Source organism: Monodelphis domestica, chromosome 1 (genome assembly GCF_027887165.1).
Source record: "Monodelphis domestica isolate mMonDom1 chromosome 1, mMonDom1.pri, whole genome shotgun sequence".
In the NCBI taxonomy this organism is placed as follows: domain Eukaryota; kingdom Metazoa; phylum Chordata; class Mammalia; order Didelphimorphia; family Didelphidae; genus Monodelphis; species Monodelphis domestica.
In genome coordinates, this window is record NC_077227.1 from 530149803 (window position 1) to 530167429 (window position 17627).

The 17627-nt window shown below is 39.4% G+C and overlaps 1 protein-coding gene across 4 annotated transcripts in view; it reads left to right on the top strand.

Annotated features, from left to right (window-relative positions):
* CRIM1 (cysteine rich transmembrane BMP regulator 1) overlaps positions 1–17627 on the top strand; it is a 240483-nt gene that overhangs the window by 208629 nt on the left and 14227 nt on the right. For all 4 annotated transcript variants that reach the window (XM_007476071.3, XM_007476073.3, XM_001371615.4 and 1 more), the window contains one exon: positions 13941–14135. In XM_007476071.3, the coding sequence (XP_007476133.2) occupies positions 13941–14135 (195 nt within the window). The remainder of the gene's footprint in view (positions 1–13940; positions 14136–17627) is intronic.

A 17627-nucleotide genomic window follows, 5' to 3' on the forward strand; every position in this document is an offset into this window, starting at 1 on the left:
CAAGAAACAAATACATACAAACCTGCTATATGCAGGATAAAAAATAGTTAAAAGAGGGAAGACAGTAGAATTTAGATAAATTGGGAAAGTCTTCCTATAGAAGATAGAGTTTTAGTTGGCACTTAAAGGGAGCCCAAAGAGAGAAATGAAGAAGAAAAGCATTGCAGGAAATGGGAGATTCCCCCAAGAAAACAGAGATAGTCTAGAGATGGAGCATCTTCTTCATGGAACAGCAAGGAGACCTGTGTCACTGTATCCAAGAGTACATGGCAGACAGTAAGGTGTAAGAAGACTGGGAAGCTGGGAGGAGTTTAACTTCTGAAAGGCTTTGTGCACCAAACAGAGGACTTGGTATTTGATCCTGGAGGCGATAAGGTACCAGTGCAGTTTGAGTAGAGGAGTCCTCTAGTGGGACTTAATTAGCTTTAGGAAAATCACTTTGGCAGTTCAGTAAAGGATAGACAGGAGGGAGGCGAGGTGAGAAGGCAGGCCCCCTCTTTCACCCTCCCCCATAAGGGTATTGCAGTAGTCTAAAGGAGAGGTGATCCAGGCATGACAGCACCAGAGCGCTGGCAGCATCAGAGGAGAGAAGAGAGGGGGCTTATGGAGAGGCGTCGCAGGCGTGAGAGCAGGAGGCTTGGGCATCCGATTAGATAAAGGTAGTGAGAGAGAGTGAGGAATCGGGGATGACCCCTGCCTTGCAACCTAGGAAGCAGGGTGGAGCAGGCTTAGGGAGACACGTGACGAGGTCTCTTTTAGACATGTTGAGTTTAAGATGTCTCCTCGAAGTACAGCTCCAGGCAGGAGCCTGGAGGTGAGTGGAGAGGTTGGGGAGTATAGACACTGACGAATCCTCGACTTTGTTATACTGTAAACATCAGTGCTTCCTGAAATAGCTCAGAGACCACCTGAAAACGTTTCACAGAGCTGAAACCCAGTGCCCTTGGGATCCAAGGAATCTATCTGGAAACGTCAAGTGGCCCATAAGGACACTTCCATAGCAGTTCTGTTATCCTTCTAGAACTCGGTCTCTTCCTTCCCAATGAGTCTGTCTAAAAGATCACACTTACAGAAAGGTTCCTGTTTTGTTTATAATTTAGTGATTATGATCGAATAATTTTACTTAAGACAACTTGCTCCTCTTGTCTCAATCTTCCCAAAACAGTAAATGGTTGCAAGATATTGGAGGATCCATAAATCCCCCAATTGCACTCTGAGTGTTGTAGCCATGTCCATGCACCAATGCTAAGTTTTCAGCCCCTTGATATGAGCAAAATGTATGTATCTTTTAAATATATGGATGTAAGTTAATCAGCAAGCATTTGGAGTTAAGATTTGGGTTCAAATCATGCCTAGGACACTCGCTGTGTGATTCCAGTCAGATCATTTCTGTGCCTATTCCTACACTATATTTTTGGTATATCCCCCCCCAAAAAAAATAAAAATAAAAAACAGTCCATCCTCAAACAATTTACATCTCAATGAGAAAAATAACATCTACATAAATAAGAAAATGCAAGATGAATGGAAGGTAACTTTAGAGGGGAAGGCATGGCTGTTGGGGGTACTTGGATAACCCCGAAGCTGGAGTTGGAGTCGTCTTGCAGGAAGCCAACAATCCTAGGAAGTGGAGGTACAGAGGGAGAGTATTCTAGGCCTAAGGGAGAGCCAGGGCAGAGAATCTGTGTGGGGAACCTCAGAGGGCAGAACTCCCTCCCCTGACAAAAGCCTTACTCTGTCTGTGACAACAGATCATTCCTAGGGAACTATTTGAAGCACAGAGATTAAATGACTTGACCAGGGACATTCAGCTAGTGTCACATGCAAACTATGAACCCAGATTAATTGCAAGTGTAGAATTCTAATATATCATAACTGCCTCCATAAACAAACATTGGGCCTCGAGTTATGACATGCCCACAATCCCAGAAGCAGTAAATATTCATAATAATAACCTTAAAAATCATAATATGCACTCAATTTTACTATACACTGTAGAATAATCATAGACATTACTCATCTCAATCAAGTCATACACTTGACAAATAGCAGGAGTTATTTCATATTTAAAAGGTAGACTTTAGAATTATGACTCATAGAGTTTAATGGTTTTGTTTGTTTTTTTTAATCAGAGAAGGTGGTGTCATCTGAAAGTCCTTGAGATCTGAGAAGTTCTAACTTATCAGTAAAACATAAGTCATCTTGTGTGGGTAGTCTCACTTAATGAAGTTACTAAAAAGGTGGTAGTTGTTGTTCAGTCGTTTTTCACATATCTTCTCTCTTTGTGATCCCATTTGGGGTTTTCTTGGCAAAGATAACAGAGTGGTTCACTATTACACTTACAGATGAAGGAACTAAGGCAAACAGGGTTAAGTGACTTTCCCAGGGTCACACAGCTAGTAAATATCAGAGGCCAGAATTGAACTCAGGAAGGTGACTTTTATCTAACTCCAGGCCCTGAACTCCATCCATAACTTGGAATTAAAAAAAAAATTATCATTTCTGCTTAGATTTAGAACAGTAGTGTGGAAAATCTTCTAGACTTTCGAGTTCAGAAGACCTGAGTTTGAATCTTGATTCTAATATTTTATAGCTGTATGACCACAGGCAAGTCATTCAATTTCTTCGAACCTCAGTTTCTCCACTGATAAAGCAGAAATCCAGTTCAATTCAACATTCATATAATAAGTGCCATCTGTGTGCCAAAAGCGTATGAGGCCCTGGAGATACAAAGATAGATGCCATTGGCATTCTATTGGGTGATAAATTAATATATCTACTTCCCTGGATTACTGAAATGAGGGGGCTTTGTAACTCTAAAAGCATCACAGAAAAGAAAGGTAGTCATAGTAGTTGGTTTTCCCTTCATCGAGTAAACTAACTGCAGCTTTGAGTTCTCGGGTGGGTGAAACACTAAGATTTTCTTGCAAATCAGTCTTCTATCTAGTTAACATCTGAAGCCAGTTATTGGAAACTTCCCATAGAGCAAAAGATCATTCGCCACTTGGTTAGCTCTGAGATTATAACAAGCTTGCTGTAATTCTCTTCAACTGGCATAATCCTTCGACATGCTTTCCTAAGGTTATAAGTGATTTCTATTCCTTAAATTAAACCTATCTAATACTTACACAAAAAGCATGCTTTTTCTTAGATTATTTTTCTTTAGAATTTTCTCTATCAATCAATCAATCAATCTCTGCTCATATAACATCGTCTGGGAAACAGGCTCAATAGTACATTTGCCGGGGGGGGGGGGGGTAAGGGGGAGATTTAATATCCCAGAAATAAGAACAATGTGGTACATAATGTAAAGGCTGAAATTATGGTTGAGACTGAAAAAAAATCTAAATTTAAGTAGTCACCAAGGGAAATCAAATAATAAAATGCCCAAGTCAGCAGTCAAATTTCATGGTGATTTAATTGATAGTGGAGAAAATTAAGAAGAAGGAAGAAGAAGAAGAGTAGTTTTTTTTCTCTCCCTCTTCCCGTGCCTGATTAGTATCGGGCGGGAGATCAGAAGATAAGGGAGTAAGAGTTTGGAGTATGAAGGAGGAAAGAATCAGCCTGACCTCCAAAGGGCTCAGCCAAGATGCCCGAACCTGAAATCAGCTCCAGGGCAAAACTCACCATCCAAGACTCCAAGATGTCAGAACATTTAGCATGCTGCCAGCCAGAGTCACCTCTCCAGGGAAAAGAGGAGGGGCCAGGAAGTGCTGTGCCTTGTATGGATATTTTTACATCATTTTTAGTGTTTTATCAGTACCAATGATGACTTAGCTTGACTTAGCACAGCCCAGAGGTCTGCCCTTTTTTTTGCACATGTCTGTTGAAGGCCTTCTCCTCAGATAATTAAATCTTGAGTTTGATGCAGACCTTCAAAATCTTGTTAAACTGAGTAGGATAAAGAATGTAGAGTTTCCAAGACTTGATTCTGTTATTCCAAGTATCTCCATTGTTACTGATCAGGAAATGGCTAAATCACATCTTCTAAAGAATGGTCTGATTAGGGTGGAATTGTTTTGAAATTCACAATAACCAGTCCTCCATACTTAAGGTACAGATGGATTCCGGAAGTATTACATAGCACATTTTTAAAGGATCATCATTTTATGATGTTGAAACTCTTTTCCCCTTTGTGTCAGTTTCCCAAGGGAACTCTCCAATATATTTTCTTAAAATGAAAACATCTGTGCTTTGCTGTTAAGAGTCATTCTATAGCTGCTTGGGTGGTGATTATTGTGGATCTATTCTATATGAAGAATGAATTCTAGTGCATCACTTTGTCACATAACTTCAATATTAGTCTCAACAAAAGACAAGGTCTGGATTACAACTTCTCTATCTGGAACTTTTAAAGTACTAAAAGAGTAATAAATTTGTGACTAGGGCTCAAATGCTGTATCTCAGCCCACATCTCAACAGAATAACCTTTCTCATCGTCTTTTCTTTATCACATGGGACATTGTGGCTATGAAAATCACCTGAGATGACCCAGGCTTAATAGTGATCTAGATAAAGACCAAGAAGCTTCTGAGGATTTATTGAGGTGTTAAAAAGATTCCTTATGGAGAGTCAGAGCTTCAATGCCATTCACTGTAAGAATGATGCTTTCAGGCATCATTGCTTTTCCGTACTATTGAGTGCCTTTCAGTGGCTAATCCCATCCCAGAAATTCATAATGTGCTGCCTTGCTCCTCTATAATTTCTAGAGACAGACGCTATGACATTTGTAATGAAAACATATCCACGTAGTAAGTCTCTACTGCTTGACTCCTATAAGTCCTTTAGTTTTAGTTTTTTAGTTTTAGCCTCAAACAAGAGACCTTGTTATAACTGCTAACAGCAGGGACATGTGAATGGAAGGAATTCTGTCTCAAACAGGCTACATGCTTTTCTTCTTAAAGGTTAGAATTTAAAAAGACACAGGTTCTTATAAAACATGCTAGCTTTGGAGTTATCACACAAATGGGCAGTGTATTAATTGAGTTCTTTATTTCTTTTTCTCACTCATTCTTTCTTTTTCTTTTCCCTTTTCCTTTCTTCTTTCCTCCCTCCTTTTCACTTCCTTCCTTCCTTCTTTTTTCTTTTTCTTCCTTTCTTATTAGCCCCAAATATCAAGTTGTAGCTTAGCATTTAAAAAGTCTCTGAGTTCCCCAAAGCAGCTCTCTTCTTCCCACTTCACCATTCCTTCCCAGCTCCTGCTGTGCAAATAAAATTATAGCAGTCCTAGTTGACTTAGTGAGAGGCTCTGCCATGAATATGCCCATTATCTTGGATGTCAGCTACAGTCATTATATGAAGGAGGTGGCTTGATCAGCAGGGAGGCTAGCAGTAGCAGTCAGGCTACAGGAAGATTGCTGCTGCCATTTGCATGTGGCCCTTTTTTTATCTGGGTGGAGATGTGAGCATGCACTGCATTGACACCAAGGTACCAAATAGTTGTAATAAGGACCCCTTCTTGCCCTTGGAAGCTTATACAAACATCAGCCATGTGTGAAAAAATAATTTGGGTTGTAAGCTCCTCAAATGGCCTGGCCAAGTAGTTAAGCAGCCCTAGGAGAGCTGTCAGGAATGCATGCCCAGGGGTCACTTGTATTTTAAAGTGGCACCAGCAGGTGAGGCATGTGCAAGAACGAGACCAGCAGTCTGAAAAATAGGGAAAGTTCTTTCTTGAAATCTGAGGTGTGTATAGGGACCTCGCTCCTACTCCCACTTTGGCTGCCCTGTTTTATTTTACACAGTTCAAAAGGAAGAGGCCCTTTATCTTCCCTGCTTGAACATCACTGGTTCTCTTTCCTTTCCCCCTCCTTTACATTGGCTTTCACTTTCAACATGATTTCCCATTGACAGAGTAAATGTCGATGTTTGATATACTGTATGATATATTATTCAGTGCCTCTGATGACCTAGAAGTCAAAGTGAAGGATGTGGGACTGGGAAACGTGCCCTTCGCTGGGTGTCTTAGGACCAACGACTCGGGATTCTGTAGGGTTTTTAAAAAATTTATCCATGAAAGAGGTTGAAATATAAACCACTATTACTTTTGATATAGAGAAGTACACCAAACAGGTAAAAGTAATCATGCATACAATTTTAAAAAGATCTATGTTATTCCTTTTGGAGGGATGGAAAGTGGACTTATTTCATTACTGTAGAGAATTCCCAATGAGGATTCTTTTGCAGATCACCAGCAATTTTAACTTAGAAGACGTAGAAAGCTTCCTGGGGCTCCTTAGAGGGGGAGTGATTTGCCAAGAGTCATAGAACTAGTATATGTCAGAGGTGGGACTTGAACATAGGTTATCACATATCTGGAGCCAGCTCCCTAGGAAAGAAGGGGAGCATTTCTTTGGCTAATTCAGAGAAACTTGTATCTTTTGAAGCTTTAATCAAAGGTTTCAGTCATTATTGTTCAGAATGGACCTAACACCCTATTGCTGGTACCTGCTTTTTCAGTGACTGTTGAAGAAAACCATCATGGTTCTTTTGGACCTCAGTTTCCTCATCTGTAAAATGAAGAGGCTGGACTAACTGGCCTCTGAGGCTCCTTCCAGCTCTCGCTCTATGATTCTATGGCCCATCAAAAGAAGATAAAGGTTTTTATGTCCTCAAAAATAAATTGAGCGGGGGGAAACCAAAAATTGCCTGAGAGAAAAGGTTTCTTGTCCAACTGTGAAAGTCTTGAAAAGGGAGCTCAAGCTATTTTCACAATAATTTAGATAAAGCTTTGAGAGATCTATTATTATCCCAATCAAGATCTATCTAGTTAATAGCACTTTAACTTCAGTTTCTACATTTTGGTAAACATTCTGTTATCTAATAAGTTAAAAGGTAATACAATCTTCATCTCGAAGCAGCAAATATTTATCGAGTTTGTCATGGAAGGCTTCCAACAATTAGAATGACATTGGGATAACATTCGTGGAAGAAGTGATTGTATTTTTAGATAATGACAGACTTGTGAGTATCTGGATTAGTTTTAATAAGATTTGACTGTTTCGATTTATATTTTGTTCTCCAAGAGGATCATTTGAGGCAAGATACGGTGTTTGCCCATCTCTTTCAGGTTTACAGCTATCTGCGTAAATATCCAAGGAACAAGTAAACCTCAGATTTCCTCTCCCTTCCAGTCTTGAGTTCAGCAAACATTTCTTAACTCTTTTGGGCACTGGGAATACCAGGACACAAGAAGCTGATGCCTTTCTGAGATGACTAAACATAGACACAAGACAGAGAGAAAGCCTCCTCAGTTGTAGTGACGACAGGCCCATGCCGTCACACCCAACCTTTGGTCTGTGCTTTATGCCTGAAATTCCTCCGATCTCTTTTCACTTTTCAGGTTCCTGACCATTATAAAAATCATTACTCATGAAGCCTTCCATGATTCCCATAGTTGAGAATGGCCTTCTCTGCCAGCTCTCACTTGAAGAATGTTGTAAATACCTTGAAGACAGGGACGCCACCTAGCATATGTCCAGGGCCTAGCACAATCCTCTATACATAATGGATTCTCAATAATAAGCTCATTTATTGCATTCTTTAGTGGTGTGACTTTTTTAGCCTGCAGTGAGTAGGAACGTATTAATTCATTCTCTCCAAAAGTTAAGAGAATGCAGTAAATGTGTCAGGTATAGCATACAACTTGTGTGCCTGCCCGGGCCAATCAGGTATCATTTCTGAGGAGATTTCTTCATTTTTCCATTTAATAATTAGCTATATGTTGTGACCAAGATAAAACCGAATTAGTCCACTAAAATGCTATTTCAATCCCTATGTCTCTACTCTTAAATACTCATATAAAAGGAAGATGGACTGCTCACATGGTAAAGATAATGGATGTCTCTGGTCATATTTATGAAAATCAAATATATGGAATAATATTATTACCAATTAATACATAAAGCACTTATTTATACACAATGCTGTGCAAAAGTAGTCAAAACAGACTCAATTCCCACCTTTAAAGACCTTAACTTCTCAAACCAAAATGACTCTTGTCAACAGTATTCCTCAGAAATAAGAATTGATTCCCCTTCTTTGGACCAGCTCCAAGAATGTAGGAAATTATTGCTTTAGGGTTCTAAATTACACCTTTAGAACTTGAGAGAACTGATGCCATTTTGAGGACTAACGTCCTCCCTGGGAGTTGTTTTCACACTGAGTCTTTTCCTCCTTTAGTACCAGGATCTTATTCATAACCCCACAGTATCAGTAAAAGGATGAGTTGGTCTTTGCACAGCAAAGGAAAAAGCCAACTGTGAAAGACATTGCTGTTGTGATTTTTACTCACCATACCCCTCACTTCATAGTAGAAAACATAGAAGTAACAAGAGAAATCCCTAAATGCAGAAGGACTCCACTTTAAAGCAATAATTTATCTTCTTCCTTATGTAATCAGCTTCAGAGTAGGAAGTGTTTCAATTCCAGTGTGCCCTGAAGAACCAAATTGGATACTAATAGAGGAAGAGATTGGTATAGTTTATTTATTTTTCTCTTTCACAGCAGTTAATTAGATTTCTAGTATAATTAGTAAAAACACCTCAGGAGTAAAAATGAAGTTCAACCTTGACAAACATCCTTTCTTTTCCCACAAAAAAAAATAATCATGAAATCAATTGTGCATTTAAGGTAAAATAAAGAAATAAGATAAAACAAAAAAAGACTCACAAAGGAAATGGAGACATAAAAAACAGTTGGAGAAGTCCGTTAAGCCTGAGTTAAGATTTCATATTTCCTCCTTCCTTGTCTCCACCACAATCAAAAGTGAAAAATTATGCCCTTGTGACATGTCTGCATTTCATGGTTGAAAGGTAGCAACATTCTGTGACTTTAACAGTAGATTTGTGGCAGTATGTGTTGTACAATGATGCCTCACATGTCTGATTCTTACAGGGATTTTTTTAAGTATACATTTAGGGTCTCTGACTTAAAAACCACAGCTGAAATTTCAAAAATGAGGAGTAAAGAAGAGAACCTTCTCATGGTCTAGGAGGCACTCTTTTTAATACCCATGGAGTAGATAAATCTTTATTCTTTAAGGGGGAATTTACTCTTGTCACACCTTCATAACTTTACTACAAGAATAATGCATAAAATTCTTCTCAACCTAAAGAGAAATCCAGGAAATTAAAATGGGGGTATTTTCTTCATTTAGTATTAGAAACATCAGGTATGTAAACTGACACAACTTTGAAAAAACTTTTTCATCCTATAGGGTTTTTTTTTATCTTATGGATTTTTAAAAATCCTTTCTTCTGTCTTAGAATCAAGACTAAGTATTGGTTCCAAGGTAGAAGAGAGGTAAAGGATAGGCAACTGGGGTCAAGTAACTTGGCCAGGGTCACACCTCCAGGAAGTATATGAGGACAAATTTGAACCCAAGACTTCCCATCTTCAGTTTTGATTACCCACTGAGCAATCTAGCTGCCCCTTGCCTTCTAGATTAAAAAAAAAAAAACAACAGTGTGTCAATAGGTATAGCCTGATCCTTCAAAGTCTCTTTCGTTCTGTTTCTTCTGGTGTTGGTTAGAATATAAGCTCCTTGAAGATAGGAACAGTCTTCTTTTTGCTTATATTTGCATCCCAAATATTTAGCACAACACCTGGCAAAAAGTTAGCTCTTAATCAGTGCTTATTTCCTTTCTTCAAAATTGTTTAGTCATTTTCAGTCATGTCTAATTCTCCATGACCCCATTTGTGGTTTTCTTGGCAAAGACACTAGTGGTTTTCCACATTCTTCTCCAGCTCGTTTTTACAGATAAGGAAACTGAGGCAAACAGGGTGAAGCGACTTGTCTAGTGTCACATAGCTACTATGTATCTGAGGCTTGATTTGAACTCAGGTCTTCCTGATTCCAGGCTCACTGTACCACTTACCTGCCTGTCTTCAAAATAGAAAGGTCTAAACACTTACTTGATAATTTGATGGTTTCATGATCTCATTGGTGGGAATGTTTTGTCTGCTCCACAGAAGATTTCAACATTGGCATGCAGCAATAGGATTATTATGCAAATCTCCATTAGGAATTATTAGTCTGTGCCATGAATCCCTCTTGGGTACTATAAAATAGCATCATTAAGATTGTTTTATGAAGAAGTATTTAATTGTGCAAGGGATTTCTGTAAAATAATCACTAGATTGAACACTCCAGTCTGTACAGTGCTATTCTGTGTTAGCTTTAGTGAAAGGAAATATTGGCTAGAGCTCAAAGGAATATTTTTAATTTATATTGATATATTGTGGTAGCATGGTACACTGAAAAGAGTGGTTGATCTGAAGTCAGAGGGTATAAGTTCAAGTCTTGGCTTTGCCTCTTATTACTTGAGTGACCTTAATCCTGGTAGGCCTTATTTTCCACAATTGTAAAATGAAGGATTTAGACTAGATGACCTCAGAGGTTCCTTCTAGATTTAGATCTGTGATCCTAATGTAAGCATAAGATATTTGCTGAATTTTCAGTTGTTTGCTAGGAATTCCATTCTATCATCTTTCATTCTTGTAATTAACTTTCATCATAAGTTTAATCTGGAAAATATCTAATTGAGTTTTTAAATTTATTTAAGAAGATGAAGTCAATTGACCAAAAAACTTTCTGTCACAATATGTACAAGTAAAAAAGAAGTATATTTTTGTAACAGTAGAAAAGGAAAATAAGTAAGGGAGATATTATTGTAGTTGATCCTAACATATTCATCTCTGTGCTATCTCTAGGACATTCATATTTTGCAGGATATAAATAGGATAGACAAAATGTTACCAACTGTAGCTTTCTTGATTTGTTGGTTTTTCCAAAAGGAACCTCACTTAAATAGGTTCTGAGCTTCAGTTTCCCTTTCTACAAAATGAAGGAGTTGGATTAGTTGGCTTTTAAGGTCCTTCTCAGCTCTATAAATCCAATCCTGAGGTCCCCTGACCTTTGAAATCCTCTCCAACTCAAAATATTATGATTCTCCCACACATGATCCTTTTCTGTTCTGGAACAGTTTTACATAAAATCATAGGTAACTATTTCTAGCCATTCTGCTCTAGAATTTGGGACTCTCTTGGACAGAAAAAGCCTTCTAATTCTTTAAGCATTTCAGAACACTCCAGAACACTTCTGCCCCTCTGGATTCAGTTTTCCTATCCTCTCTATCAGCAAGTAGTCGAGAGAGAGAGAGAGAGAGAGAGAGAGAGAGAGAGAGAGAGAGAGAGAGAGAGAGAGAGAGAGAGAGAGAGAGAGAGAGAGAGAGAGAGAGAGGGAGGGAGGGAGGGAGGAAGGGAGGGAGGGAGGGAAGGAGAGGGAGAGAGAGAGAGGGAGAGAGAGGGAGGGAGAGAGAGGGAGAAGGAGGGAGAGAGAGAGAGAGAGGGAGAGAGAGAGAGGGAGAGGGAGAGAGAGAATCTTCCAGGTTATTCTTATATGACTTCATTTGCTGTCTTGTAAGTCTTCACTTAAAGACAACTGATGATTAGATTGTAGATCTGCAGTGACACAGGTAGGACCAAGGAAATATGAATCTGAGCATGAGATTTCTATTAATATGGTCACTATCTTGTCACTGTATACTATTCTTCACATCATCTTTCCCTTGTCAATTTTTGGACCTGTACAAAGGTAAGTAGGAGTTTTCTTCTAAAGAATACCTCCTTTTTAGTTCGTCCCTCTCTCTGGCTAATTGACTGCTGCCCTGTTGATAATTATTCCCAACCACTCTGGTTTGGGTTAGAGTATTACAGGACAAGCCCTGACAAATTATTTTCCGTTCATTCTGGGAAACTAGCTAACGGAGTTAAATCAGAGAAAAGTAAGCAAACAAAGAGAACAAAGTCAGGCAAGCTAGAAGAGTTGGGAAGAGAAGAGAGAATTCAATTTATAATTAAATTCTAAAATATTGTAAAATAATAATACATTTTTATAAAATGCATCCAAATACTTATTTTGATTTATATACTTTTAAATAAAATTGAATGCTTGTTTTTTTGGGGGGGGTTATGATGTGGAAAACACATCCTATCTTAGTGAGATGGAAGGAAATGACTACTTAAATGTTAATTACTTATACTAGTGTCACATAGTTCTTGGTTCTTTTTTTATGACATTGCTGTTGCTTATTCTTATACTGCTGTTATTAATGGCGAAGTAGGTAAGAAAGAGGAAAACAGTAAAAATTATTCAAATACAAATTTATTTCAGTTTCCGTTTAAGTAGAGGTAACAATGTATCCCAACATTTTTAACAAAGGAGTACCTATAAACTCTAACCAAGATATATTTGTATAATATCTATCTTTCATTTTATAAAGTTAATCTAAGATATTTCATAGCTATACAGTCACAGGGCCTTGAGTTCATCCCTTCTTATCTTATCCAGGAGACTATATTTTTTACTGTTTCTTTTCTCTCCATTTTTAACCTCTCCTCTCTATTGGTTCACATGCCTTCTAACCTGCCCTGGTCTTTTCCGTCCTTAAGAAGCCTCCACTATCCCTCTTCCCACCCTTGCTCCTCAGCCCTTCCTATTCTGGCTTAGAACCTCATTGTTCAGCTGAAACTGCTCTCCAAAATGACCAGCAATTTTACACATATATACATATGTATGTATGTATGTATGTATGTATGTATGTATGTTAATTGCCAAAAGCTGATGGTCTTTTCTCGGGCCTTGACTTATGGGCTGCATTTGACACTGCTGACCACCCTTTCCCCTTGCATGTTGTGTCCTGCTTTCCTGTCACTACTTCCTGGTTCTCCTCCTACATAGCTAACTGGTTCTTCTTGGTCACCATCCATATCATGCCCCGGATGATCAGTCTTCCTCCTGGCTCTATCTCCAGCCTTTCCCTTTCCTGTCTCAGACTCTCTCTTGGTAAACTCATCAGTGCTCCTGAGCTTGCCATCTCACCTTCTAGTCATATTACACATATATCAGAGACATCTCAACTCAACATCCCCAAACTGAACTCATGATCTTTCTCCCTCTCTTCCAAATTTTCCTCTTTCTATTGACAGTAGTGCTACTCGTTTAGTCCTCCAAGGGCATAACGCTAGTGCCATTTTCAGCTCGTCACTCTCGCTCACCCCCCATCCAGTCTGTTGCCAAATACTTGCTATTTCCACCTCCTTCTCTCTCCTATCCAGCTCTTTCCTTTTGCTCACGCTCATCTTAACTTAGTCGCTAATCTCTTTCTTGCCTACACGATCCCCAGGGCTTCCTAAATATCTTTCTGCCTTGAGTCTCTCCCCATTCCAGTCTATCTTCTTCAAGTGGGACACACATATTCAATAAAGCCTCATTGACTCTACCTCCAGGGCAGGTTCTCACCCCGGGATCCACAGTCCCCCCCCCTCCCCCGAGGAATATAAAAGGAGATTCTAGAGAATGCATGAACTTAGATGGGGGGGAGGGGGATGCCATCATTATTTTCACTAACCTGTAATGGTAACTTAAAGCCTTTTATGACCTATCCCCGGTCTATCTTTGCCGCTTCAATGATTCTTCTTTCTGGACTCTGGACTCCCCACCGACCTGAATTTCTTTTTATTCCTCACACAAGATGTTCCATCTCCCATCTTCCTGCCTTTGGACTGACGTCTTCCGTGTCTAGAATAGGCTCCCTCCTCTTCTCTGACTCATAGAAACTTTAGGCTCTCTCTTCCTTGAAGGTGCAATTCAACTACCATTTTCTTCATGAAACCTTTCCTGGTTCCTCTCCTACTGCGAGTGCCCTCTCTTCCTAGCTGTCTTGTAGGTACGTGTATTCTGTGTATGTGTATAGATTCACGCGTACTTGTGAACTGAATAGGGCTATTCACAAGACTTGAAAATACCAAAAATTTACCCTGAACTTTGGAAACCTGCCTACAACTTTTAAAGAATTGTAGCCATTAATTTCTTGCATACGGTACCTCGTGGCACGTTAGCATCTGAAGAAGCGTCATCTATGTATTATTCTCTCCAATAGAAGATCCAGCACCAAAGAAGGCCGTGTGTCACTTCAGTGGGAAAACGTACGCAGATGAAGAAAGATGGGACATCGACAGTTGCACTCACTGCTATTGTTTGCAGGGCCAGACCCTGTGCTCGACCGTCAGCTGCCCGCCTCTGCCCTGTCGAGAGCCCATCAATGTGGAAGGAAGCTGCTGTCCAATTTGTCCAGGTAACAGAGCCAGAGCCCTTCCTTTTTCCCACGTTGTTTTGTGTAAGCACGAGTGCAGGAGGCTGTGTCTTCATCCCACTTAGTCCACTCTTTCCTAGCTGCTTACAGAGGCAAAGCAACATGATTGGGGACATTTGTCTGCTAGTTTATGCACTATGTTTTTGTTCCATCTCATAAGAGACTTAAACTCTTCAGATGCATGAGTATTGTTGCTGCATCACTAAGAAAACATGTTGAAACGTTGAGAACCATTTTTGCTATTTGGTGCTCACCTTGCAACACCAGACAGCCATCATGAGCAAAACCTTCAGTAGAGAGCTGGTAGGCAAAATGGGCTGGGCTTGAACCCATGGCAAGATCTAAGACTCAAATGAAACGGATTCCGTCCTGTCCTGGTACTACTACATGACGCTTTCCCCCCACCCTTCACATAAATACATACTTCCTCTCTCACCTCTTACCACATCAGACGTCACACGCGGGCACCTAACTAACTTGTCATCAGGTACCCCTGGCCCATCTCTCTCTCTTCCCTCGACTTGCTCTTCACACAGATTCTTTCCTCATATTTCTACTTCCCCAAGTGTAGCCTCTTCTCCCTTCCCTACGCTCACTTCTCACCTACAAATACCCAGAATTGATAAAATACTTTCTTGTTGGGGGCAGCTGAGTGGTTCAGTGGATTGAGAACCAGGCCTAGAGATGGGAGGTCCTGGGTTCAAATCTGGCCTCAGACACTGTGTGACCCTGGGCAAGTCACGTGACCCCCATTGCCTAGCCCTTACCACTCTTCTGCCTTAGAACCAAGACATAGTATTGATTCCAAGGCGGAAGGCAAGGGCTTAAAAAAAGAATGGTAAACAATCACCATGATATAAGGAGTCAAGGTACAGAGGTGAAAAAGAGTCCTTGCTCTCGAGGAGGTTTATAAGTTAGCAAGGAATACAACGCATCCCTGACCCGTAGTAAGTGCTTAAAAATGTTTTTCACTCATTTTCGTTCAAGTATGGTCTAAGGTGGAATCTGATAAGGTAAAAAGAGAACCCAAGAAAAAAAAATCTAAGGAGATTTCAGAAGGAAGAGATCAAAGAAGACACAGAAAGCCGGGAGCCCTGAGCTGAGTTGTGAAAGGAGCTCCTGGATTTCAGCCAAGCGTACATTATGCGTTTTAGGCACAGGGCTGATCTTCAGACGCACCGGATACTCTAAAGGAAAGGTAGTCAGCCGGTGTCTGGGCTCGGCAGCTGCATACACGGCGAACTAGGAAGGGAATTTTGGAAGAGCTTAAATGCCAGGATGAAAAGTTGATATTTCGTGACATTCTTCCTTAATTGCTTCTGAATACGATGCCTTATTCAATAGAATCACTAGGACTCACAAACAGTTTATGGCTGTGTTCCTGATGCCCCGGCACCATTTCATAAAGAGGGGAACAATTCTATTAATCAAGCTGTTGACTGGTTTTTAGAGAACCAAAAAATTGAACTGAGCTTTTCACTGAATTGAACACCTGTTTAGTTATTATGCAGATAAGACTTTAATTACTTGAGTGTGTATATGTAGATGTGTATACATGTATATATCATACACATCGTTATGTATATTCTTTTTCTCTAAAGCAGAATTTTATTTAATTCTGCTGTTTTAGAAAGCTGAGCTTACCATGGATATTCCTTCAAAATACTAAAATCTGAGAAACATGGAATCATGGATAGAGCTGTCTCAGGATTTAGGAACTCTGGATTCGAATCCTGCCCCTGTGATCCTAGACAAGTCACTTAACCTTTCAGTGGCCTGATGAACTCTCTAATGCTGTAAGATTCAGAGCTGAATTAGTGAAGAGTTGCAAAATTAGGATGTGACCATATTGGCAAAATCACAAGTCCAGATTAAATTTATACATATACATATATGTTTGAATCTACACACACACACACACACACACACACGTATATAGTCAGTGACATAGAAATGTATATGTACATAAATACATAAAGGTGTAGAAAGACATCAGGAGAATCCCAATCTCTCATTTAAAGGAAGGGCTCAAGTTAAAGTTTCGATGGTTTCATTTTGCTAGTTTAAGGTATGGATATACAAAATTCATTCCTTTTTGTGACTTTTTCCTTCTTTAGAATTTTTGTATTCTTTATTAGATAAATCAGGAACCTGGCATGTCCCAATATCATTGAGGTTGTTTGAGCAGACCCGTTAGCACTAATGCCTGGAATTAAATTGTAACCAATATTTATTGAACATCTGTTTTATGAAGTAATGAGCTTACCACCTGTCTGTAGAGGCTACAGACAAATATGAAACAAAGCCTATCTCACAGGACCCATCAGTGTAGTCGGAAAGATGAAGTCCAAAAGAGTAAGTTAAATAATCATCTAATAGCTAATCAATGCAAAAATGTAAGACCTGTCACAAGGAAGTGTGAGTCTTTCAAAACGAGTGGCAAATAGTAAGAGCTCTGGGTTCAGAGGAGGAAGATATCCTTCTAGCTTGCAGTGGACTAGGCAGCTTCTAAAGAGGAGAGCTTTTGTAGGTTTATAGGCAGCTGAGTCATGTCATAAGAATGGTGTTCAGTAAATAATTTAATAATTTGTTGGTAGTGCCAAAAAGGCGAACTGTAACAGAATGGAGACCAGGTAAAAAGACTGCGGCTTTAGTGCCAGCGTGAGAGGATGAGGCATGAACAAGGCAGGTGATTACTGAGACTAGAGAGGAAGGGGGAAATAGAGGCAATTGGAGAGTACAGATAACTACATTCATATTTTTTAATTGAATAAGCATCCAGATTTTACTGACTACATATATTGACCACTAAATGTTTTCCAGTGACTTTCTACCAAATCTTTTTTTTTTTTAACTTTTGGACAGTGTTCTTTTCAATTTCTTAATCTGATGTTTCCAGCTAGATGGTAGAGGGAAGGCTGGATCTAGTCAGGAAGACCTGAGTTCATATCACCCTTCAAGACTTACTGGCTGTGTGAACCTGGGTCATTCACTTAACCTCCATCAGCTTCTTTCATTATCTGCAAAAAGGTGGTGATAGTAATAGCCCTTAATTCCAAGGATTATTATGAGGATTATATAGAGCTATATAAATGCTAACAATTCTTTTTACCACTCATCTTTAGAAAAGAGTGAAAAGGAATTATGATATCTGAACTAGATAAAAAATGAGGTTTATCTTTATTTTTTCTATAAAATTATATTTGTCAAGTCAGGTTCAAAAAAAGAGCTACACAAGAATAGGAAGGAGGCATTACCTGATAAATCCATGTGAAAGAGATCTGAGAGTTTAGGCAACTGCAAGCTCAATCTAAATTGTTATGTGTTATAGGACACCCATATAAAGTAATATAATCCTGAGATTTATTAAATATGATAACCAGATCAAAGAAAATGCTGAGGCCTAGCCCTAGTCAGAGCATATCTAGAGTGGACCCTGTACTGGGTGCCTCTTTTGGAAGGACATTAATGAGA